General features: G+C 43.9%; 1 protein-coding gene across 1 annotated transcript in view; it reads left to right on the forward strand.

Moving 5' to 3' along the window:
* The window catches only part of cracr2aa (calcium release activated channel regulator 2Aa), a 114,040-nt gene that overhangs the window by 30,247 nt on the left and 57,507 nt on the right, over positions 1-26,286 (forward strand). The window contains exons 7-8 of the mRNA XM_073057716.1: positions 3,541-3,728; positions 15,854-15,925. Coding sequence (XP_072913817.1) covers positions 3,541-3,728; positions 15,854-15,925 — 260 coding nt within the window. The remainder of the gene's footprint in view (positions 1-3,540; positions 3,729-15,853; positions 15,926-26,286) is intronic.

Here is a 26,286-nt window from a genome sequence, read left to right on the forward strand (position 1 = left end):
TAAATCCTTGGCCTTGTCTGCCCACCACTGGTCTTTCACAGCTCTGAGCTGCCTCTGCAAAGTTGGTTTTTCACTCAAAAAGGCATAATTTTTGGAAATTGAGTTTGGGTGTCAAAGAAGAGACTGGTGTGCAGCTGCCTTAGCTCTTAGAAGGTCCTGCACAGATTGGTTGCTCTCATCAAACCAGTCCTGATGCTTGCACTTGACCTTGATGAGGTGTCCTGGGCAGCGCTGTAGACCGTTTCTTTGAAGGCATTCCAGTGCTCAATAATATTGTCTGGTGGATTCTCACTCAGCCAGTCTGCTTAGAGCAGTTTCCATAAAGGATTTCAGGGCATCAGTACACTCACGGTGTTTCAATTTGGTGGTGTTCAAATTTACCACCCTCTGACTAAAGTAACTTCTCCACATCTCTGTTCTAAAAGGAAGTCCTTCAATCCTGAAGTTGTGCCCTCTTGTCATAGACTAACCTACCATGGGAAATAACTTTGCATATCTAAACTGTTCAGGCATTTTAACATTCGGAATGTTTCTATGAGATCCCCCTTCATTCTGCTGAACTCCAGGGAAAACAGCCCAAGAGCTGCAGATGTTCCTCATATGGTAACCCTTTCATTCCTGGAATCATTCTCATGAATCTTCTCTGAACCCTCTCCAATGTCAATTCTGAAATTGATGCCCTGGATAATAAAGAACCTATCTAAAATAAGGGGCCCAGAACTGAACACAATACTGTTAAGTGTGGTCTCCCGAGTGCCTTATAGAGCCTCAACATCACATCTCTGGTCTTATAATCTATACCTCTAGAAATGAATGGCAACATTGCATTCACCTTCTTCACGACCGACTCAACCTGAAGGTTATCCTTTAGGGTATCCTACACAAGGACTCACAATTCCCTTTGCATCTCTGCATTTTGAATTCTCTCCCCATCTAAGTAATAAATAGTCTGGCCATTTATTTCTTCCGCCAAAGTGCATGACCATACACTTTACAACATTGTATTTCATTTGCCACTTCTTTGTCCATTCCCCTAAACTATCTAATTCTCTTTACAGACTTTCTGTTTCCTCAACACTACCCGCTCCTCCGACTATCTTTGTATCATTGGCAAATTTCGTCACAAATCCATTAATCCCATAGTCCAGTTCATTGATATACATCCTTTACTCCACTGAAATGCTGCTTTGTCAGACTTTACTTTCTCCCTATCAAATTACAGTGGTATGAGAGAGAAGTTGGCCAAAGTAAATTGGTAAGAGTTGCTGGCAAGGACGACAGCAAAGCAGAAATGGCATGTGTTTCTGGGAAAAATTGAGGTAAGTGCAGGATAGATGTATTCCAAAAAACAAAGAAATATTCAAATAGCAAAATAGTACAGCAGTGGCTGACAAGGGAAGCCAAAGCTAATTCAAAATCAAAAGAGAGGGCATGCAACAAAGAAAAAATTAATGGGAAGGCAGAGGATTGGGAAGCTTTTAAAAGCCTACAAAGAGCAACTAAAAGAATCATTGGGAGGGAAAAGATAAAATATTGAAAGTAAGCTAGCAAACAATATCAAAGATAGTAAAAGCTTTCTGATATATGTAACAAAAAAAGAGATGAGAGTGGATATAGGATTGCTAGCAAATGAGGTCGGAGAAATAATAACGATGGGGACAAGGAGATGGCAGATGAACTAAATGAGTATTTTGCATCAGTCTTCACTGTGGAAGGCACTAGCAGTGTCCCAGATGTTGAAGGGTGAGAGGGAAGAGAAGTGAGTGCAGTTACTATTACAAGGGAGGAGGTGCTCAAAAAGCTGAAAGAGCTAAGGATACATGTCACCCGGATCCGATGAACTGTACCCCTAGGGTTCTGAAAGTGATTGTGGGAGAGATTATGGAGGCATTTGTAATGATCTTTCAAAATCATTGGACTCTGGCATAGTGCCAGAGGACTGGAACATTGCAAATGTCATTCTACTCTTTAAGAAGGGAGGAAGGCAGCAGAAAGAAAATTATAGACCAGTTAAAATGACCTCAGTGCTGTGAAGATGTTGGACTCAATTGTTAAGAATGAGGTGATAGCGTACTTGGTGACACAGGACAAGATAGGACAAAGTCAGCATGATTTCCTTAATGGAAAATCTTACCTGATGAACCTGTTGGAATTCTTTGAGGAGATTACAAATAGGATAGATGAAAGGGATGAAGTGGATGTTGTATATTTGGACTTTCAGAAGGCCTTTGACAAGGTGCCACACATGAGGCTGCTTACTAAGTTCAGAGCCCGTGGTATTGCAGGAAAGTTACTGGCATGGTTAGAGCATTGGTTGATTGGTAGGGGTCAGTGAGTGGGAATAAAAGGATCCTTTTCTGGTTGGCTGCCAGTGACTAGTGGTGTTCCGCAGTGGTTGGTGTTGGAACCGGTTCTTTTTATACTGTATATAAATGATTTAGATGATGGAATAGATGGCCGTGTTGCCAAGTTTGCAGATGATACAAAGAATGGTGGAGGTGCAGGTATTATTGAGGAAACGGGTAGGGTACAAAAGGACTTAGACAGATTAGGGGAATGGCAAGAAAGTGGCAAATTAAATACAGTTTTGGAAAATGCATGGTCATGCACTTTGGTAGAAGAAGTGCAGACTATTTTTTAATTGGGGAGAAAATCAAAAAAATAGAGATGCAAAGGGACTTGGGAGTCTGTGCAGAACAGCCCTAAATGTTAACTCGCAGGTTGAGTCAGTTGCGAGGAAGGCAAATGTAATGTTAGCATTCATTTCAGATGTTAATTATTTTATAAACCTCTATCAGCTGTCAATGCTTCAGAGAAAGCAATTCAAGTTGTCCAACTTCTCCATGCAGCTAATTGCCTCTAAATGAGGCAACATTGTGGTGAATCTTTCCTTCATCCTCTCCAAACTCTCACATCCTTTAGTAAAGTGGTGACTGGAGCTGCACACTATACTCCAGCTGTGCCCTAACCAATGTTTTCTGAAGTTTTACTAAGATCTCCATTCTCTTGTATTTTATTCCCTGGAGAATGATTCAAGGATTTCTTTGCTGCCTTCACTACCCTATCTCAGAATCAGAATCAGGTTTATTATCACTGGCATGTGACGTGAAATTTGTTAACTTGTCTACTTGTGCTGCTGGAACTTTATACACTGTTCATTGTTACTGCCTATATTCATGTACGTAGAGCAGGGAATTGTACAGCACAGGAATAGGCCCTTTGCCCCATGATGCCTGGTTAAACTGCCCATCAGCTATGTGGTTTGTATCTCTCACCTTAGGTTATTAGATCCCAAAATGCATCATCTCAATTGTTGATAAATGTTCCATTATGGACCCTAGTGGCCAAGCACATTAAGTTCTTAACTTTATACGTTAAGTGACTGAGTTCTGTTTTTAGGATGTAGGCAGCCTGTTGGTGAAGATCCATACATGATCAACCCAAAAGTAAGGTTGGATAATACTAAGGCTGCATTAATGGTTTGATGTTCTGTAGGCATGTGCATCCTAATTTTATTGCTTATCTTCTTGACTGTGTCAGTTGGAGAGGGAGTTTGGAGAACTGGTCAGTGAAAAGCAAGAATGCAAGATGGAGAATCAGAGATTAAAAAGGACCACAGAGGAGTTGGAGAAATCTCTCCAAAAAGCAAACAATGACCTACTGGATGCTCAACTTCAGATACAGGTGCTACAGCAAAGATCATCACAACTCCAGGAGGAACAGGAAATGTGAGTTTACACTGAATACGATGTGAAATTGAGACATTTTAGAAAATTTGTAATTCAGCTAATTGTCATATGAATTTCCAATATTAATAAACAATTAGCATTTGCTTACTTAATTGTTATAGAGTGCTACTTTAGTCATCTTATTTGTTGTAATTAGAAACATGGAAACAATACAGGTCCTTTGGCCTACAAAGCTGTGCCGAACATGACCTTACCTTAGAACTACCTAGGCTTACCCGTAGCCCTCTATTTTTCTAAGCTCCATGTATCCATCCAGGAGTCTCTTAAAAGACCCTATCATTTCTGCCTCCACCACTGCCGCTGGCAGCCCATTCCACACACTCACCACTCTCTGCATAAAAAACTTACCCCTGACATCTCCTCTGTACCTACTTCCAAGCACCAATTTTAGTGCAACCAATTAATATCATTGTAGTGGTAAAATTGATTCAAATGGGCAGCACAGTGGCCCAGCGGTTAGCACAATCACTTTGCAGTGCCAGCAATCACCATCTGGGGTTCAGTTCCCACCGCTGTCTTTATGGAGTTTGCACATTTTTCCAATGACCGTATGGGTTTTCTCTGGGTGCTCCATTTGCCTCCTTCATTCCAGGTTATGATAACTCATTTTGGTAAAGGGAACTACAGTGTGGACTATTATCTAAATGGGGAGAAAATTTAAACATCAGAGGTGCAGAGGGACTTTGGACCCTCATGCAAGACTCCCAGAAGGTTAATTTACAGGTTGAGTCTGTGGTAAAGAAGGCAAATGCAGTGTTGGCTTTTATTACAAGGGGAATAGAATATAAAAGCAATGAGATAATGCTGAAGCTTTATAAGACACAAGTCAGACTACACTTGGAGTATTGTCAACAGTTCTGGGCCCCTTATCTCAGAAAGGATGTATTGTCAATGGAGAGAGTCCAGAGGAGGTTCACGAGGATGATCCTGGGAATGAAGGGGTTAACATGAACGTTTGGAAATTTTAGGCCTGTACTCACTAGAATTTAGAAGAATGTGGGGGGGGGGGGGAGTGCGCGGATCTCTTTGAAACCTATCAAATGTTGAAAGGACTAGATAGGGTGGAGGTGGAGAGCATGTATCCTCTGCTGGGGGTATCCAGAACTAGAAGGCACAGCCTCAAAATTGAGAGGTTGTAGCAGTGTGCTACACACAGTGCTGCAATAACGACACGGAGTCGGTGAGCTGCAGTTGCGAAAGAGGTTTATTCAAACTTCGCGGCCTCGCTTTAAAGCCTTCCTGATCCCACCCTCCCCGGGCGGGAATGCTGTAGGGGGCGCGTAGTCACAGTCCCATCCCGCATGTGGGCTTTTCCCCTTGCTGGTGAAGCAGGCTTGGCACCCTCTTTGGGACCGGCCTCAATGCCGGCGCGCGCCGCTTTGTGAGCCGGTTCGAGTGCACTGGGAAGTGGGTCGCCACATAAGCCCCCCCCAGAACCGGCGATACACCCCCCAATGTCCACAGTCTGGGTCGGACTCTGTTTGGGAGGTCTGCCTCTGTGCCATGGTGCCGGAATCTCGACTGGCTGCGCCAAGTCCACATGGGCCGGTTTGAGTCGGTCCACCATGAAAACCTCCTCTTTCCCCCCAATGTCCAGCACGAGTGTGGACCCGTTGTTTCTGATCACCGTAAACGGCCCCTCGTAGGGCCGCTGTAGCGGTGCCTGATGTCCGCCCCGTCGTACAAAAATGAACTTACAGTTTTTCAGGTCTTTGGGTATGCAGGTCGGGTTCTGCCCATGCTGTGAAGTGGGTATGGGGGCCAGGTTACCGAGCCTCTCGCGTAGTCTGACCAGGACTACTGCGGGTTCTTCCTCTTGCCCCCTTGGGGCTGGTATGAACTCCCCTGGGACGACCAGGGGTGCACTGTACACCAACTCGGCCGACAAGGTGTGCAGATCCTCTTTGGGCACCGTGCGGATCCCGAGCAGGACCCAGGGAAGCTCGTCCACCCAGTTAGGCCCTTTGAGGCGGGCCATGAGAGCCGAATTCAAGTGACGGTGGAAACGCTCCACTAGTCCGTTTGACTGTGGGTGGTAGGCAGTTGTGTGGTGCAGCTGTGTCCCCAAAAGGCTGGCCATAGCTGACCACAGGCTGGAGGTGAACTGGGCGCCTCTGTCGGAGGTGATGTGGGCTGGTACACCAAAGCGAGATACCCAGGTGGCAATCAGTGCCCAGGCGCAGGATTCGGAGGTGGTGTCGGTGAGCGGGACCGCCTCTGGCCATCTTGTGAACCGGTCCACGATAGTCAGGAGGTGCCGCGCTCCTCGCGACACTGGCAGGGGGCCCACGACATCCAAATGAATGTGGTTGAAACGCCGGCGGGTGGGGTGGAACTGCTGCGGCAGGGCTTTGGTGTGGCGCTGCACCTTGGCTGTTTGGCAGTGCATGCACGTTTTGGCCCATTCACTGACCTGCTTGCGGAGTCCGTGCCAAACGAACCTGTTGGCTACCATCCGGACGGTTGTCCTGATGGAGGGGTGTGCTAAGTTGTGAATGGAGTCGAAAATGCGCCGCTGCCAGGCTGCCGGGACGACGGGGCGAGGTTGGCCGGTGGTGACGTCACAGAGTAGGGTCCTCTCACCTGGGCCTAGGGAAAGGTCCTGGAGCTGCAAACCGGAGACTGCGGTTCTGTAACTAGGGATCTCCTCGTCTGCCTGCTGCGCCTCCGCCAGCGCTTCATAGTCTACCCCCTGGGACAGGGCTTGGATGTTAGGGCGGGAGAGGGCGTCCGCCATGACATTGTCCTTTCCCGAGACATGCCGGACATCCGTCGTGTATTCGGAGATGTAGGACAGATGTCGCTGCTGGCGAGATGACCAGGGGTCGGATGCTTTCATGAACGCAAAGGTAAGCGGTTTGTGGTCTGTGAACGCGGTAAAGGGCCTACCTTCTAAGAAGTACCTGAAATGCTGGATTGCCAGGTATAGCGCCAACAGTTCCCGGTCGAAAGCACTGTATTTGAGCTCAGGTGGTTGTAGGTGTTTGCTGAAAAACGCCAGGGGTTGCCAGCGACCCTCGATGAGTTGTTCCAGCACTCCACTGACTGCCGTGTTGGATGCGTCCACTGTGAGGGCGGTAGGGATGTACGTCCTGGGGTGCACTAGCATCACGGCGTTTGCCAAGGCTTCTTTGGTTTTAATGAAAGTGGCGGCGGACTCCTCGTCCCAGGTAATGTCCTTGCCCGTACCCGACATCAGGGCGAACAGGGGGAGCATGATTTGGGCAGCTGAAGGGAGGAAGAAATTCACCATACCCACGAATTCCTGAAGGCCTTTGATTGTGTTGGGTCGGGGGAAATGGCGGACCGCGTCTACCTTGGTGGGCAGAGGGGTTGCCCCGTCTTTAGTAATCCTGTGGCCCAGGAAGTTGATGGTGTCGAGCCCAAACTGGCATTTGGCCGGGTTGATTGTCAGGTGGTATTCACTCGGTTGGGCGTAGAGTTGACGGAGGTGGGACAGATGCCCCTGACGACTGCTGCTGGCTATGAGGATGTCATCCAAATAGATGAAAGTGAAGTCCAGGTCGCGTCCCACTGCGTCCATTAACCGCTGAAACGTCTGTGCGGCATTCTTTAGGCCGAGCGGCATGCGGAGGAACTCGAAAAGGCCAAAAGGGGTGATGAGTGCCGTTTTGGGGACGTCGTCTGGATGCATCGGGATTTGATGGTATCCCCGGACGAGGTCTACCTTGGAGAAGATCCGTGCGCCATGCAGGTTTGCTGCAAAGTCCTGAATGTGCGGCACAGGGTAGTGGTCCGGTGTGGTAGCCTCGTTCAGCCTGCGGTAGTCGCCGCATGGTCTCCAGCCCCCTGTTTGGGCACCATGTGCAGGGGGGAGGCCCATGGGCTGTCGGACCGCCGTATGATCCCCAATTCCTTCATCCTCTTGAACTCCTCCTTCGCCAGCCGGAGCTTGTCCAGGGGAAGCCTTTGAGCATGGGCGTGGAGGGGTGGTCCTTGTGTCGGGATGTGGTGCTGTACGCCGTGTCGGGGCATGGCTGCAGTGAACTGCGGTGCTAGAACCGATGGGAAATCCACCAGTACTCTGGTGAAGTCATTGTCGGACAACGTGATGGAGTCTAGGTGTGGGGCCGGCAACTGGGCTTCACCTAGGGAGAATGTTTGAAAGGTCTCTTCTTGGGCAGGTCGACCAAAAAGCGGCGTGCCGACTGCTTGACCCAGACATACAGGAGGCTATCCCGATGGCCAGCCGCCATAGCCATCAGTGGCGGCTGGCCCTGGTGTTTCCCGGGAACTTGCAGGGCGGGCTACGGCGGCGGGCTTCTGTGCCCCATCGCTGGTGGTAGAAGCACCATTGTACATTGGTCTCCTCACCCCTGCCTCTGGGGTTAGCGGGCTCTGTGGCTGGGCCTGGTCTGGTTTGTTGCTGGGAGCGTGGCCTGGTGATCTGTGCAACGGACGCCCCACTCTCCTTCTTGGCTTTCCACAGCACGCCCGCCCGGACCGCCACCTTCCGGGGGTCGCTGAAATCCGCGTCGGACAGCAGCAGGCAGCTGCTCCAGGAATGCCTGCTCAAACATGAGGCAGGGCTAGTGACCTCTGGCCAGGGACAGCATCTCGTTCATCAAAGCCGACAGTGGCCTGTCCCCGAAACCATCCAGGTGCAGTAAGTGGACAGCTCGCTCACGCCGTGAGAGTCCGAAAGTCCTTATGAGCAAAGCTTTGAATTCTGTGTATTTGCCGTCCGCTGGGGGCGATTGTATGAACTCCTCAACCTGGGCGGCTGTCTCCTAGTCGAGGGAGCTCACCACGTAGTAGTAACATGTGGCATCCGAGGTTATCTGCCGAATGTGGAATTGGGCTTCTGCTTGCTGGAGCCATAGGTGAGGTCGCAGCGTCCAGAAGCTTGGCAGTTTTAACGAAGCTGCATGAACAGATGTGGCATCGTTCATCTCCGGACCAAATATTGTTTGGGCCGTCGGGGTCACCAATTGTAGCGGTGTGCTACATGCAGCGCTGCAATAACAACACGGAGTCGGTGAGCTGCAGTTGTGAAAGAGGTTTATTCAAACTTCGCGGCCTCGCTTTAAAGCCTTCCTGATCCCACCCTCCCCGGGAGGGAATGCTATAGGGGGCGCGTATTCACAGTCCCGTCCCACGCGCTGGCTTTTCCCCTTGCTGGTGAAGCAGGCTTGGTGCCCTCTTTGGGACCTGCCTCAATGCTGGCGCGCACCGCTTTGTGAGCCGGATCGAGTGCGCTAGGAACTGGGTCGCCACAAGGTGACCTGTTAGAACAGAGGTAGGAGGAATATTTTTAGTTAAAGATTGGCAAATCTGTGAAGTGCTCTGCCACAGACTGTGGTTGAGGCCGAGTCCGTGTGTATATTCAAAGTGGAAGTTGATGGTTTCCTGATTAGTTGGGGCATCAAGGGATATGGCGAGTGGGCAAGTGTATGAGGTTGAATGGGATCCGGGATCAGCCTTGATGAAATGGCGGGGTGGAATTGATGGGCTGGATGGCCTAATTCTGCTCCAATGTCTTTTGGTTTTATGGCCATATGGTTGAGGGATGCTAAGTTGTGGACATGCTATGTTGATGCAGGAAGCATGGTGACACTTGCAGGCTAACCCCCAGCACAATTCTTGCTGATGTGATTTGATGCAAATGACATATTTCACAGTAGTTTTTGACATTACAATGTACATGTAGCAAATAAAGCTAATTTTTATCTTTAAATGCTCTTGTTAACTCCTGTAGAATAAGGTTTGGAGACTTTAATATCTTTATGATAATAGTTTAGAAGTATATGGGCAATATGCAGCCAAGTGGGGGAGTAGCCAAGAGGATACTAAAGAGGAGGCTAAAAGCCTCCTTTTATTTAAGAGCCTCTTGGACAGGCACATGGATGAAAGAAAAATAAAGGGTTATGGAGTAGTGTGGTTTTAGTACTTTTCTTTTAAGGATTATATGGGTTGGCACAACATCTAGGGCTGAAGGGCCTGTACTGTGCTGTAGTGTTCTAGTGTTCTAGGGGAATCTTGGTCAGCATGGATCATAGATTCATAGAATATTACACCACAGAAACAAGCTCTTTGGCCTGTCTTAGTCCATGCCGAACTATTAATTTGCCTAGTCTCATTGACCTCATCCTGCCAGCAACGGTGGTGGAGGCGGATACGATAGGGTCTTTTAAGAGACTTTTAGATAGGTACATGAAGCTTAGAAAAATAGAGGGCTGTGGGGAAGTAATTTCTAAGGTAGGGACATGTTCGGCACAACTTTGTGGGCCGGAGGGTCTGTAATGTGCTGTAGGTTTTCTATGTTTCTATGAACCATACTCCTCCCATCCATGAACCTATCCAAATTTCTCCCAAGTGTTGAAATTGAACTTGAATCCACCACTTCCTCTGGCAGCTCATTCCACATTCACACTATCATCTGAGTGAAGTTCCCCATCATGGTCCCTCAAACATTTCATCTTTCACCCTTAACCCCATGACCTCTTGTGTCTCCATTTTAACTAAAAATAAACACATATGAATGCTGTAACTCTCATCCAGAATCAGAATCAAAATTATTATCACTGACATATTGATGTTCATTTTTATCACGTTATCTTTGAACGCATTACTCACAAAAAGAGAGGGACAAAAGGCTAAACACTCTCAGGAGAGCAGGTGGGAGAGTAGGATGAACTGGATTACACACAGGAAAGAAGGTAGAAGAGTAGAATGAAGTGGATTGCTCAAGAGAGAAGGTTAGAGAGTGGGATAAGTGGGATTGCACTCAAGAGAGAACATGGGTGGTTGCAGCAAACTGGATTGCTCACAGGAGAGGAGGAGGGAGAGTGGGATGAGTGGGATTGTACTGTGGAAAGAAGATGGAAAAGTGGGATGTGCTAGGTTGTTCTCAGGAAGCAAGATGGGAGAAAGGAACAAGCTGGATTGCTCTTATGACAGCGGGTGGGAGAGTGGGACGAGCTGGATTAAGTTCAAGGGAGACGGTGGGAGAATGGGATGAGCTAGATTCCTTTCAGGAAGTATGTTAGGAGAATGCGATGATCTGGATTTGTCTCAGCAGGGAAGATAGGAGAGTAGGAAAAGCTGGACATTTCTCAGCAGGGAAGATTAGGAGAGTGGGACAAGAAACATAGAAAACTTACAACACAATACAGGCCCTTCAGCCCACAAGGTTGTGCCGAACATGTCCCTACCCTAGAAATTACTAGGCTTACGTATAGCCCTCTATTTTTCTAAGCTCCATGTACCTATCCAAAAGACTCTTAAAAGACCCTATCGTTTCTGCCTCCACCATCTTTGCTGGCAGCCCATTCCACGCACTCACCACTCTGTGAGTAAAAAACTTATCCCTGACATCTCCTCTGTACCTACTCCCCAGCACCTTAAACCTGCATCCTCTTAAGTTGGATATTTCTCAGTAGGGAAGATGGGAGAGTGGTACGGGCTGGATTGCTCTCAGCTGAGAAGGTGGGAGAATGGGATGAATTGGATTAGTCTCAGTAGTCAAGGTGGGAGAGAGGAACAAGCTGGATTGCTTTCATTGGAGACAGTGGGAGAATGGGATAAGCCTGAAACGTTGACAGCACTTCTCCCTATAGATGCTACCTGGCCTGCTGTGTTCCACCAGCATTTTGTGTGTGTTGGAGTTTGTTAGGTGTGTTTAGGAAGGTTTCCTAATGTAATATGTAGATAAGACAACTAGAGGAGAGGCGGAACTTGATCTGGTATTGGGAAATGAACCTCGTCAGGTGTCAGATCTCTCAGTGGAGAGCATTTTGGAGGTAGTGATCACAACTCTATCTCCTTCACCATAGTGCTGGAGAGGGATAAGAACAGACAATTTGGGAAAACATTTAATTGGGATAGGGGGAAATGTGATGCTATTAGGCAGGAGAACATATGTTCTCAGAGTCAGGGTTATGACAGAAATGTGGTGAATGTTCAGTGAACATTTGTATGGCGTTCTGCATAGGTAATGTTCCATTGAGGCAGGTAAAGGATGGTAGGATAAAAGAACAATGGTGTACAAAGGATGTGGAAAATCTAGTTAAGAAGAAAAGGCAAGTCAAGTTACTTTTTATTGTCATTTCAACCATAACTGCTGGTACACTACACAGTAAAAACGAGACTTTTTTCAGGACCATGGTGCTACATGAAACAGTACAAAAACTACACTGAACTACATGAAAACAACACAGCAAAAACTACACTGGACTACAGACCTACCCAGGACTGCATAAAGTGCACAAAACAGTGCAGGCACTACAATAAATAATAAACAAGAAAATAGGCACAGTAGAGGGCAGTAAGTTGGTGTCAGTCCAGGCTTTGGGTATTGAGGAGTCTGATAGCTTGGGGGAAGAAACTGTTACATAGTTTGGTTGTGAGAGCCCGAATGCTTCGGTGCTTTTTCCCAGATGGCAGGAGGGAGAAGAGTTTGTATGAGGGGTGCGTAGGGATCTTCATAATTCCATTTGCTTTGCGGATGCAGTGTGTAGTGTAAATGTCCGTAATGGCAGGAAGAGAGACCCCGATGATCTTCTCAGCTGACCTCACTATCTGCTGCAGGGTCTTGCGATCTGAGATGGTGCAATTTCCAAACCAGGCAATGATGCAGCTGCTCAGGATGCTCTCAATACAACCCCTGTAGAATGTGATGAGGATGTGGGGTGGGAGATGAACTTTCCTCAGCCTTCGCAGAAAGTAGAGACGCTGCTGGGCTTTCTTTGCTATGGAGCTGGTGTTGAGTGGTCAGGTGAGATTCTCTGCCAGGTGAACACCAAGAAATTTGGTGCTCTTAACAATCTCTACCGAAGAGCCAACAATGTTCAGCGGGGAGTGGTCGCTCCATGCCCTCCTGAAGTCAACAACCATCTCTTTTGTTCACATTCAGAGACAGGTTGTTGGCTCTGCACCAGTCCATTAGCCACTGCACCTCCTCTCTGTAAGCTGACTCGTCATTCTTGCTGATGAGACAAGCTTACAAAAGAAAAGCTTACAAAAGGTTTAAGAAACTGGGTACTGATAGATTCTAGAAAATTATAAGGTTTCCAGGAAAGAGCTTAAGAATTGAATTAGGACAGCTAGAAGGAGCCATGAAAAGGCCTTGGCGGGCAGGATTAAGGAAAACCACAAGGCATTCCACAAGTATATGAAGAGCAAGAGGATGAGACGTCCAGAATAGGACCTATCAGGAGCGATAGTGGAAACGTGAGCATGGAGTCGCAAGAGGTACTTAATCAATACTTTGCTTCAATATTCATTAGGGAAAAAGACCTTGGCAATTGTGGGGATGACTTACAGCGGACTGAAACACTTGAGCATATAGACATTAAGGAAGAAGATGTGCTGGAACTTTAAGTTAGATAAGTTACTGGGACCAGATGAGATATACCCCAGGCTACTGTGGGAAGTGAGGGAGGAGATTGCTAAGCATCTGGCGATGATCTTTGCTTCATCAATAGGGACCGGAGAAGTACCAGAGGATTGGAGGGTTGCAAATGTTGTTCCCTTGTTCAAGAAAGGGAGTAGAGATAACCCAGGAAATTATAGACCAGGGAGACTTACATCAGTGGTAGGCAAGTTGTTGAGAAGATCCTGAGAGGCAGATATATATGGATTTCAGTAAGGCATTTGATAACGTTCCCTATGCAAGGTTCATTCAGAAAGTAATGAGGCTGGGATCCAAGGCAACCTTGCTTTATGGATCCAGAATTGGCTTGCCAACAGAGGGCAACGTGTGTTTGTAGAAGGTTCATATTCTGCATGGAGGTCAGTGACCAGTGGTGTGCCTCAGAGATCTGTTCTGGGTCCCCTCCTCTTTGTGATTTTTATAAATGACCTGGATGAGGAAGTATGGGTTAGTAAATTTGCTGATGACACAAAGGTTGGGGGTGTTGTGGATAGCGTGGAGGGCTGTCAGAGGTTACAGTGGGACATCGATATGATGCAGAACTGGGCTGAGAAGTGGCAGATGGACTTCAACCCAGTTAAGTGTGAAGTGGTTCATTTTGGTAGATCAAATATGACAGTGTTGTTAAGAAGGTGTATGGCATTTTGGCATTCATTAACCATCGGATTGAGTTCAAGAGCCCTGAGGTAATGTTATAGTTGTATAAGACCTTGGTCAAATCCCAATTGGAGTACTGTGTTCAGTTCTGGTCACCTCACTATAGGAAGGATGTGGAAACCATAGAAAGAGTGCAGAGGAGATTTACAAGGACATTGCCTGGATTGGGGAGGATGCCTTATGAGAATAGGTTGAGTGAACTTGGCCTTTTCTCCTTGGAGCGACGGAGGATGAGAGGTGACCTGATAGAGGTGTAAAAGATGATGAGAGGCATTGATCATGTGGATAGTTAGAGGCTTTTTTCTTAGGGCTGAAACACAAGGGGCATAGTTTTAAGGTACTTGGAAGCAGGTACAGAGGGAATGTCAAAGGTAAATTTTTCACATAGTGTGGTGGGTGTGTGGAATGTACTGTTGTCGATGATGGTAGAGGCAGATACAATAGGGTCTTTTTAGAGACTCTTAGATAGGTACATGGAGCTTAAAAAAATAGAGGGCTATGCAGTAGGGTTGTAGTGTTCTCATTCAGGTGTAAGAACGCTGAACTAAACACTGAGTTAAACCGTAGTCAATGAAGCAGGATCCCAGTAAGATTAACTGTTTACTGTTCACTCTTCCACATTAACGTATGGTGAAAACTGTTGACAAAACAATACAAAATATATACAGTATTTGTTTCCTTCTTGGCTTCGCATTTACATCATAAATACTTGCAAAAGTAAAACTACAACAAACTATATTACATTAAAATACAGCATACAGTCAGAATTTACCTACGCCATTGACTGGCTTTAAATACACTTCACACAAACTATCCAGCAACGCTTTCAATAACAAAGTACATGAACTTTATCAACCGTCATTACTTTTAACAGAATCAGCATTAACATTTTTACTTCAACATATTGATTATCTTTTGAACTTACGGCGTTGCTTCTATAATGTTTCTTAGTGCGTAGAAAGAAAACTTTTCTCGCGCTGATCCTGCACACACAAGCCCCCTCCTTCCCGTTTCTCCAAACCGGTATTTTCCCACAAGATGCGGCGAAACCGGATGTGACGTCATCGCATGCCACGATATATCACAGACAACGAATTTACTTTCAACAACCTTAACTTTAACTAGAAAATAATTACAAACGAATTACTAAAGCGAAAATGTAATAAAGCTAAACAAATGCCTTAAGGGCAACACAAGGGTAATTCTAGGCAGTTTCTAAAGTAGGTAACATGGTTGGCACAACATTGTGGGCTGAAGGGCCTGTAATATTTTATGTAGTGCATCAAGCTGGATTGCTGTCAGCAGAGAAGGTGGGAGAGTGGGATGAGCTGGGTTGCTCTCAGAAAAGAAGGTGGAAGTGTTGGACGAGATGAGTTGCTCTCATCAGAGAAGGTGGGAGTGTGGGATGAGCTGGATTAGCCTCTGGAGACAAGATAGAAGTGTGGGACAATCTGATTTGCTCTCAGAGGAGAAGGTGGGAGAATGTGATGCGTGGAATTGCTCTCAGGAGAGAAGTTTGGAGAGTCTGATTATCTGAGTCTCAGGAGATAAGAAAGAAGAGTGTGATAAGCTCGATTGCACTCAGAAGAGAATGTGGAAGAGTGGGACAAGTTGGAATGCTTTCAGGGGAGAACGTGGGAGAGTGGGATGAGCGGGATACCATTCTAGAGAGAACGTGTGAGAATGGGCCGAGCTGGATTGCTCTCAGGAGAGATGATGGGAGACTGGGATGAGCTGGATTGCTCTCAGGAGAGATGGTGGGAGAATGGGATGAGCGGGATACCATTCTAGAGAGAACGTGTGAGAATGGGCCGAGCTGGATTGCTCTCAGGAGAGATGATGGGAGACTGGGATGAGCTGGATTGCTCTCAGGAGAGATGGTGGGAGACTGGGATGAGCTGGATTGCTCTCTTGTATTGCATTTTCATGAGGATATCCAGCCATAGTGTTTCTGTTATGCTGCTTAAAATGAAATCCCCTTTCACTGTCAGATATGGAAGTTGAAAATGAGAAATAATATTTGCTTTATTCAGTGTTTCAATATTTCCCACAGGGAGATCTATCGTGTTACTGAGAGCATGGAAAGAGAGAAGCTAAGCCTTTGTAAGCAGTTGGATTTCCTGAGGTAAACTTGTGTCATTTAAAACAGTCTGTGCAGGGCTGTTGTTTCTGAGTTACAGGGCTTTGTGAACCCTGGGTGAAGGAAGACATTCAAGTGTAACACATCTAATGATGTGATCTGGCCACTGAGTACTGTGTCTTTTTTAAATCAAGTTCTGAAGTATGACATTCCCAAATTCTGAGGGAAGGACAAAGATTAATTAAAGATAGCATGACTTTGTTACATTGAGTTTCCATCTGACTTGCCGAATTGAATCGACAACCCGATAGTTAAATATACCTTACGTATATGGTTTCAATTTCGGAAATTTTTCGGGTTGACTCAATTCGTGTTAAATAGTCCTATTGTATCTAATTGTTTTTTCCACCCCTCAATTATAGATCAAGCTTTTTTGGCTTGGAAAACTAAGGGATTATTAAGATTTTCTGACTTATTTTTGGACAACTGTTTTATGTCTTTTGAGCAATTAGCAAATAAATATAATTTGCCTAGATTTCATTTTTTTAGATACTTACAGGTTAGGCATTTTTTAAGTACGGTACTTCCTTCATTCCCAAATTTTGTGTCTTCAGATATTTTGGAGAGTTTGTTTGAATTAAACCCTTTTCAAAAAGGGCTTATATCAAAACTTTATAATATAATTATGAAGATACGTTCAGTGCCCTTTGATAAGACCAAAAATGATTGGGAAAGAGAGCTTAATCTTATTATTTCTATTGAGAATTGGGATAGAATTCTTCAATTAGTTAATACATCATCTATATGTGCCAAACATTCATTAATACAATTTAAGGTTGTGCATAGGGCCCATATGTCCAAGGATAAATTAGCTCATTTTTATTCTCATATAAACCCTATTTGTGACAGATGTCAATCAGAAATCGCGTCTTTAACTCAAATGTTTTGGTCATGTCCGATTTTGGAAAAATATTGGAAAGATATTTTTGATATTATTTCGGCAGTACTGAACATTGATTTACAACCCCATCCTATTACCGCAATTTTTGGTTTACCGATGATGGGCTCACTTCACTTATCTCCTTCCGCCTGTCGAATGATTGCTTTTCTCACTTTGATGGCTAGAAGATCTATTTTGTTGAATTGGAAGGAAATTAATCCTCCCACGGTACTTCATTGGCTTTCTCAAACTATGTTATGTCTAAATTTAGAAAAAAATAGAAGTGCTGTATTTGATACTTCTATTAAATTTGAAAAGATATGGAGACCATTTATTCAATATTTTCATATGATGTAATGGCCCTGTGCCAGGCTTATTGGTTTTTTCAGCCTTAATCGTATGTATGTTGAGAGGATCGGAGTTGACGACATTGATGTTTACGTATGCTTGTGAGATACTATGAACAGCCCTTTTTTTTTCTTTTTTTTTTTTAGTTTTTTTTTTAGTTTTTTCTTCCTTTTTTGTTTTTTTTTCTTAGATATTAGGTTAGTAGATTAGTTAACTTTCATATATAGATTTATTTTTGTTTCTCTTTTTTATTATATTATATATTATGGAATATCTAGACTTACCTTGTTCATATATACACTATATGGTTTATGTTTGGGAAAGCTTACTTATACTGTATTCATTGTTTATGTATTCCTTCATGTGTAATGGGAGTTTATATGTTTGTAATCCATTATTAATATTTTAATTGTATTTTGTTCATAATATTTTTAATACTAATAAAAAGATTAAAAGAGTTTCCATCTGACAATCAGATTGAATTTGTCAAAGTGGTAACAAACTGTTTTGAAAATCAAAATATATCTGTAGATACTGCAAATCTAAAATGTGAACAGAGACCATGCTTCTGGCATTTTCTGTTTTTTTACAGCAATATGTAGTTATGAGGGCAAATGGTTAATGGAGTTTACATGGATTTCAATAAGGCTTTTAACAAGGTTGCACTGGGAAACTATTTAGTATGAATTATTTGGGCTAAATGCCCTGTTTTGATGCTGTGCTATTCTCTGATTCTGTCACTCAGATGCTTAATTGTGTATTAAACACAGAGAACTAGAAAGTTAGGCAGAAGTCTCCTCCTCATCTATTAAGTGGAATGGATGGGTTGTCTTATGAGGAAAGCTTGAACAGATTTGTATCCTCTGGTGTTTAAAGCCTGAGAGGACACCTAATTCAAATGTAAGATTCTAAGGATGTGCTGACATTGGAAGGACAGGAAGAGGCTGATTCCTCTGTGAAAAAAATTCAAACCTGTGATCACTGTTTATAATTAATGAGATAACTATTCAAGTCAGTTAGGAGGGGATTGTGAGCCTTTGTACTGTAGAGTTAGAAGAAGCAGAGTCCTTGAACAGTTTTGGGTAGTGTTAGAGAGATTCTTCATCACCAAATGAGGTAAGAATGTGAATCTAAGCCTACAGTTGGATCAGGCATGGTCCTCTGAATGGTAGGGCAAGCTGTTGGAAAGCCTTATGCATACATTCATAGAATGTCTAATGTAAGTTTAAAGGAACTTCATTGATTAGAGAAAATAGAAATATAAAAACATAGAAAACCTACAGCACAATACAGGCCCTTCGGCCCACAAAGCTGTGTCGAACATGGACTTATCTTAGAACTACCTAGGCTTACCCATAGCCCTCTATTTTTCTAAGCTTCATGTCACCTATCTAGGAGTCTCTTAAAAAATCCTATCGTTTCCACCTCCACCACTGTCGTCGGCAGCCCATTCCACGCACTCACCACTCTCTGCATAAAAAATACTTACCCCTGACATCCCCTCTGCATCTGCTTCCAAAGATGTTAAACCTATGCCCTCATGCTAGCCATTTCAGCCCTGGGAAAAAGCCTCTGATTATCCACATGATCAATGTCTCTCATTATCTGGTACACCTCTATCAGGTCACCTCTCATCCTCCGTCACTCTAAGGAGAAAAGGCCGAGTTCACTCAATCTATTCTCATAAGGTATGCTCCCTAATCGCCAATCCAGGCAACATCCTTGTAAATCTTCTCAGCACCCTTTCTGTAGTTTCCACGTCCTTCCTGTAGTGAGGTGACCAGAATTCAGATTCGGATTCAGATTCAGTTTATTGTCATTTAAAAATCACAAATGCAATGCAGTTAAAAAATGAGACAACGTTCCTCCAGAATGATATCACAAAAGCATATGACAAAATAGACTACACCAGAAAATCCACATAACATTTGGAAATCCCCAATCCAGAGTCCAGAGAGGCTGCTGCGTATTAATATCACGCTACCATCTTAGCGCGTTGTCCAGAAAGGAGCTCCAAATCCACCAGACAAAACAAGACCAAAAACTAAAGCTACAAGACCTGCACAAAACCACGTAGTTACAACATATAGTTACAACAGTGCAAACAATACCATAATTTGATTTAAAAAAAACAGACCATGGGCATGGTAAAAATAGTCAAAAGATGTTAAAAGACTATAAGTTCGAAAGAAACCACCACACAGTTTCCACAAGTCCTCAGGGTTCTGATAGAATTGAGCACAGTACTCCAAGTGGGGTCTGACCAGGGTCGTATATAGCTGCAACATTACCTCTCGGCTCCTAAATTCAATTCCACGATTAATGAAGGCCAATACACTACATGCCTTCTTAACCACAGAGTCAACCTGCGCAGATGCTTTGAGCGTCCTATGGATTTGGACCCCAAGATCCCTCTGATCCTCCATATTGCCAAAAGTCTTACCATTAATGCTATATTCTGCCATCATATTTGACCTACCAAAATGAACCACCTCACACTTATCTGCATTGAACACCTTCTGTCACTTCTCAGGCCAGTTTTGCATCCTATCAATGTCCCACTGTAATCTCTGACAGCCCTCCACACTATCCACAACACACCCAACCTTTGTGTCATCAGCAAATTTACTAACCCATCCCTCCACTTCCTCATCCAAATCATTTATAAAAATCACTAAGAGTAGGGGTCTCAGAACAGATCCCTGAGGCACACCACTGGTCACCTACCTCCATGAAGAATATGACCTGTCTACAACCACTCTTTACCTTCTGTGGGCAAGCTAGTTCTGGATCCACGAAACAATGTTCCTTTGGATCCCATGCCTCCTTACTTTATTAATAAGCCTTGCATGGGGTACCTTATCAAATGCCTTGCTGAAATCCATATACATTACATCTATGGCTCTACCTTTAGCAATGTGTTTAGTCCTCAAAATATTCAATCAGGCTCGTAAGGCATGACCTGCCTTTGACAAAGCTATGCTGACTATTCCTAATCTTATTATGCCTCTATAAATGTTCATAAATTTGCCTCTCAGGATCTTTTCCATCAACTTACCAACCATTGAAGTAAGAATCACTGGTCTATAATTTCCTGGGCTTATTTTTATAAGTATCATTATCTGTAATTATTTTTTTACTTATTTTTACAAATAACAAATAATTACAAATCTTATTTTTACTTATTTTGATTAACTTATTTTTATTTAATTATTTATGGTTTTATATTGCTATATTTCTTCACTATTCTTGGTTGGTGTGGCTGTAACGAAACCCAATTTCCCTCGGGATCAATAAAGTATGTCTGTTTGTCTGGCTATCTTTACTCCCTTTCTTGAATAAGAGAGCAACATCCGCAACCCTCCAATCCACTGGAACCACTCCCATCCCCATTAATAATGTAAAAATCATCACCAGAGGCTCAGCAACATCCTCCCTTGCTTCTCACAGTAGCCTGGGGTACATCCCGTTCGGTCCTGGTGATCATCTAACTTGATGCTTTCCAAAAGTTCCAGCACATCCTCTTCCTTAATATTTACAGGGTCAAGCTTTTCAGTCCATTGCAAGTAATCTCTACAATTGCCAAGATCCTTTTCCATAGTGTATACTGAAGCAAAGTATCCATTAAGTACCTCTGCTATCTTCTCCGGTTCCATACACACTTTTCCACTGTCACACTTGATTGGCCCTATTCTCTCACGCCTTTTCCACTTGCTATTCACATACTTGTAGAATGCCTTGGGGTTTTCCTTAATCCTGTCCGCCAAGGCCTTCTCATGGCCCCTTCTGGCTCTCCTAATTTCATTCTTAAGCTCTTTGCTGTTAGCCTTATAATCTTCTAGATCTGTATTATTAGCTAGTTTTTTTTTTAACCTTTCATAAGCTCTTCTTCTTGACTAGATTTACCAAAGCCTTTGTACACCACGGTGCTTGTATGCTACCATACCTTCCCTGTCTCATTGGAACATACCTATGCAGAATCCTACGCAAATATCCCCTGAACATTTGCCACATTTCTTCCATATGTTTCCTTGAGAACATCTGTTTCCAATTTATGCTTCCTAGTTCCTGCCTGATAGCCTCATATTTCCCCTTATTCCAATTAAACGTTTCCCTAACTTGTCTGTTCCTATTCCTCTCCAATATTATGGTCAAGGAGATAGAATTGTGATCACTATGTCCAAAATGCTCTCCCACTGAGAGACCTGACACCTGACCAAGTTCATTTCCCAATAGCAGATCAAGTACAGCCTCTCCTCTTGTAGGCTTATCTACATATTGTGTCAAGAAACCTTCCTGAACACACCTAACAAACTCCACTCCATCTAAACCCCTTGCTCTAGGGAGATACCAATCAATATTTGGGAAATTAAAATCTCCCACCACAACAACCCTGTTATTTTTACAGCTTTGCATAATCTGACTATAAAAACACCCAATAAGGTTATTGACCCTTTCCTATTCCTAACTTCCACACACAGAGATTCCGTAGACAACCCCTCCATGACTTCCTCCTTTTCTGCAGCCGCGACACTATCCCTGATTAACAGTGCCGTGCCTCCACCTCTTTTGCCTCCCTCCCTGTCCTTTCTGAAACATCTAAAGCCCGGCACTTGAAGTAGCCATTCCTGCCCCTGCACTATCCAAGTCTGTGTAATGGCCACAACATCATAGCTCCAAGTGTTGATCTATGCTCTAAGCACATCCACTTTGTTCATAATACTCCTCGCATTAAAATATAACATATAACCATATAACAATTACAGCATGGAAACAGGCCATCTCGGCCCTTCTAGTCTGTGCCGAATGCTTACTCTCACATAGACACATCTTAAACCATCAGTCTGAGTGCGTCCCTTCTCTATCACCTGCCTATCCCCTTTTGCAGTGTCTCCAAGCTTTCTCTATTTGTGAGGCAACCTCCCTTTCCTCCATCACTTCAGTTAGGTTCTCACTCCCCAGCAATTCTGGTTTAAACTCTCCCCAATAGCCTTAGCAAACCTCTCCACCAGGATATTGGACCCCCTGGAATTCAAGTGCAACCTGTTCCTTTTAATATTGGGTAAAGATCTTCATTCTAAAAGGATATTCCTCTACTCTGAGGCTGTGCCCCGGTCCCAGAATCCCTCACCTTAGGAAACATCCTCTCCACCTCCATTCTATCGAGGCCTTTCACCATTCGACGGTCTCAATGAGATTCCCCTCTCATTCTTCTGAATGATAGTCATTATATCATTCCCACAGCCATCGACTGGTTTTTATATGGTAACTCTCATTCTCGGAATCATTTTTGTCAACCTCCTCTGAACTTTCTCCAATGTCAGCACATCCTTTCATAGGGAAGGGGCCTAAAACTGTCACAATATTCCAAGTGATGCCTCGCCAGTGCTTTATGAAGCCTCAACATTATATCCTTGTTTTTATATTCCAGTTTTCTTGAAATGATTGCTAATATTGCATTTGCCTTCCTTGCCACAGACTCAACTCCTTTATGGAATCCTGCACAAGGACACCCATGTCCCTTTCCACCTCAGATTTTATGAATTGTCTCTCCATTTAGAAAATAGTGTACTCTTTATATTTCTTTGATCAAAGTACGTGACCATATACTTCCTGATGCAGCAATCCATCTACCACTTCTTTGCCCATTCTTCTAATCTCTGTCTAAGTCCTTCTATAGCCTCCCTACTTCCTCAGAACTACCTGCCCTTCCACCTTTCTTTGCATCATCTGCAAACTTTGCAACAAAGTCATCAATTCCGTCATCCAAATCATTGAAATGTAATGTAAAAAGAAGCAGTCTCAACACAGAACCCTGTGGAACACCACTAATCATCAGCAGCCAACGAGAAAAAGTTTCCTTTATTGCCACTCTCTGCCTCCTGCCAATCAGCCAATGCTCTATCCATGCTATTATCTTTCCTGTAGTACTTATTAATCAGCCTCATGCGCAGAACCTTGTCACAAGCCTTCTGAAAATCCAAGTGCACAACATCCCCCTCCCCCCCCCCCCATTCTCCTTTGTCTATTCTTCTTGTTATTTCTTCATAGACTTCTAACAGATTTGTCAGGTAAGATTTTCACTTAATGAAACCAGGCTGACTTTGGTCTATTTTATCATATGCTTCCATGTACCCCGAAACCACAACCTTAACAATAGACTTCAACATCATCTGTACTACTGAGGTCAGATAACTGATCTATAATTTCTGTTCTTCTGTCTCTCTCCCTTGTTGAAGAATGGAGTGACATTTGCAATTTTCCAGTCCTCCAGAATAATTCCAGAATCCATTGATTCTTGAAAGATTTTTGGTCCAAGTGATTTATCTATCTTCATACCTTTCAGTTTCCCCAAGTACCTTCTTCCTAATAATGACAACTTTACTCACTTCTGCACCCTGACGCTCATAGAGTCACAGAAAAGGCAACACACAAATAAGCCCTTCGGTCCATCTAGTTTGTGCCAAACCATTTAAACTGCCTACTCCCATTGACCTGCACTGGGACCATAGCCTTCCATGCCACTACAACCGTGTACCTATCCAAACTTCATTAAACATTGAAATTGAGCTTACATGCAGCATTTGCGCTGGCAGTGTGTTCCACACTCTCATGACACTCTGAGTGAAGAAGTTTCACCTTTCCACCTTAAGCCGTGACCTCTAATTGTCCCACCCAGCCTCAGTGGAAAAAGCCTGCTTGCATTTACCCTACCTATGCCCCTCATAATGTTGAATACCTCTATCAAATCTCCTCTCAATCTTCTGCGTTCTAAAGGGTAGAGTTCTAACCTATCCGATATTTCCATATTACTCGAGTCCGTCAGACCTAGCGACCTCCTTGTAAATTTTCTCTGCACTCTTTCAACCTTATTTACATCTTTGCTGTAGATACGTGACCAAAATGGTACACAATACTTCAAATTAGGCCTCACCAATGTTTTGTACTCTCATCTCCTGTGCTCAATACTTTGATTTATGAAGGCCAATGTGCCAAAAGCTTTCTTTATGACCCCATCAACCTGTGATGTCACTTTCAATGAATTATCTTCCTGTATTCCCAGATCCCATCATTCTACCACATTCCCCAGTGTTGTACCCTTCACTGTGTAAGACCTATTGTATTTGGGCCTACCAAATTACTACACTTTGCGCCGCTTGAACTTCCAGCATACTGTTCATATCTTCCACAGTGAAGGTGGATGGGAAATATTATTCAATTCATCTACCATTTCAATATGCCCCAGCATAATTCTCCAATGATCGGATATCTACTCTTGCCTCTTTTAACTCTTTAGAAACCTAAAAAACTTTTGTATCCTCTTTAACATTATTGGGTACCTTACCTTCATATTTCATCTTTTCTTTTTTTAGTTGCTTTATGTTGTTTTTTTTTAAAGCCTCCCAGTCTTCTAACTTACCACTACTTTTTACTCTACTGTATGCCCTCTCTTAAGCTTGTATGTTGGTTTTGACTTGCCTTGTTAGGCACAGTTCTGCTGCTTTCAAATACTTAAGACTATAAGACATAGGAGCAGAATTAGGCCATTCAGCCCATCGAGTCTGCTCCACCATTCCATCATGGCTGATCCCGGATCCCACTCAACCCCATACACCTGCCTTCTCATCATATCTTTTGATGCCCTGACCAATCAGGAAGCAATCAACTTCTGCCTTAAATATACAAATATACACATGGACTTGGCCTCCACTGCAGTCTGTGGCAGAGCATTCCACAGATTTACTACTCCCTAGCTAAAAAAATTCCTTCTTACATCTATTCTAAAGGACCACCTCTCATTTTTGAGACAGTGCTCTCTAGTTCTGGATACCCCACCACAGGAAACGTCCTCTCCACATCTGCCCTATCTAGTCCTTTCAACACTTGGTAGGTTTCAATGAGAGTGAAACCTCCCCCCCAACATTCTTCTAAATTCCATCGATTGCAGGCCCAAAGCTGCCAAATGCTCCTCATATGTTAGCCCCTTCATTCCCAGAATCATCCTCTCGAACAACCTCTGGGTTCTGTCCAAAGATGACACATCCTTTCTGAGATATGGGGCCCAAAACTGTTGACAATACTCCAGATTCGGCCTAACTAGTGTTTTATAAAGGCTCAGCATTGTCTCCTTGCTTTTATATTCTATTGCCCTTGAAAAAATGCCAACAACTTCTTCTTTGGGATGTATATATCCTGCACCTTCTGAATTGCTCCCAGAATCTCCAGCTATTACTGCTTTTTGTCAATTCTTTATCTCTTAACCTCATTGGAGTTAATTATCTATTCAAACACATTTTTCATCAACTCCTCCCCATCCAGGGTCTTGTACATATTTAAGAGAGTACAATCTTGCTTCATGGAGATTGTTTAAACAAGCATCTCATTGGATTAAGAATTTGATGAAAAGGTTTCAAAGGTACATTTAATGTCAGAGAAATGTATACAATATACATACTGAAATATTTCTTCTTCGCGAGGAGTGCCCCCAAAAATGAATGGCAGTTAAAACCCTAAAGCCAAGCCTCCAGCTCCCCCTCCCACGCATAAGTGGCAGCAAAGCAACGATCCCTCCTCCCCCACCAGCAAAAAGAGCATCAGCATTCCCACTGAGCACTCAAGCATACAGCAAAGCATCTGCAAAGACACAGACTTGCAGTACCTCTAAAGACTACTCATTCACCTGGTATTCGATATACCACAGGCTCTCTCTCTCCTTGATAAAGGAAAAATATATCTGAATGAAAATTTCAACCAATGAGGTTAGGAGACAGCATGGCATCCATTGTATGCAAATGTCCACCATGTAATGGGGAGGGTCATTCTTAGATAATTGTCCATATCACAATTTTCTGGAATGCAACTCTCTTTTTCCCATTCAATCCTATGTTGTTAATGGAGGAAACACGAGGAAATCTGCAGATGCTGGAAATTCAACAACACACACAAAATGCTGGTGGAACACAGCAGGCCAGGTAGCATCTATAAGGAGAAGCACTGTCGACGTTTTGGGCCGAGACCCTTCATCAGGACTAGTCTCGGCCCGAAACGTCAACAGTGCTTCTCCTTATAGATGCTGCCTGGCCTCCTGGGTTCCACCAGCATTTTGTGTGTGTTGTTT

The sequence above is a fragment of the Hemitrygon akajei genome, chromosome 10 (assembly GCF_048418815.1).
Source record: "Hemitrygon akajei chromosome 10, sHemAka1.3, whole genome shotgun sequence".
Lineage (NCBI taxonomy): Eukaryota > Metazoa > Chordata > Chondrichthyes > Myliobatiformes > Dasyatidae > Hemitrygon > Hemitrygon akajei.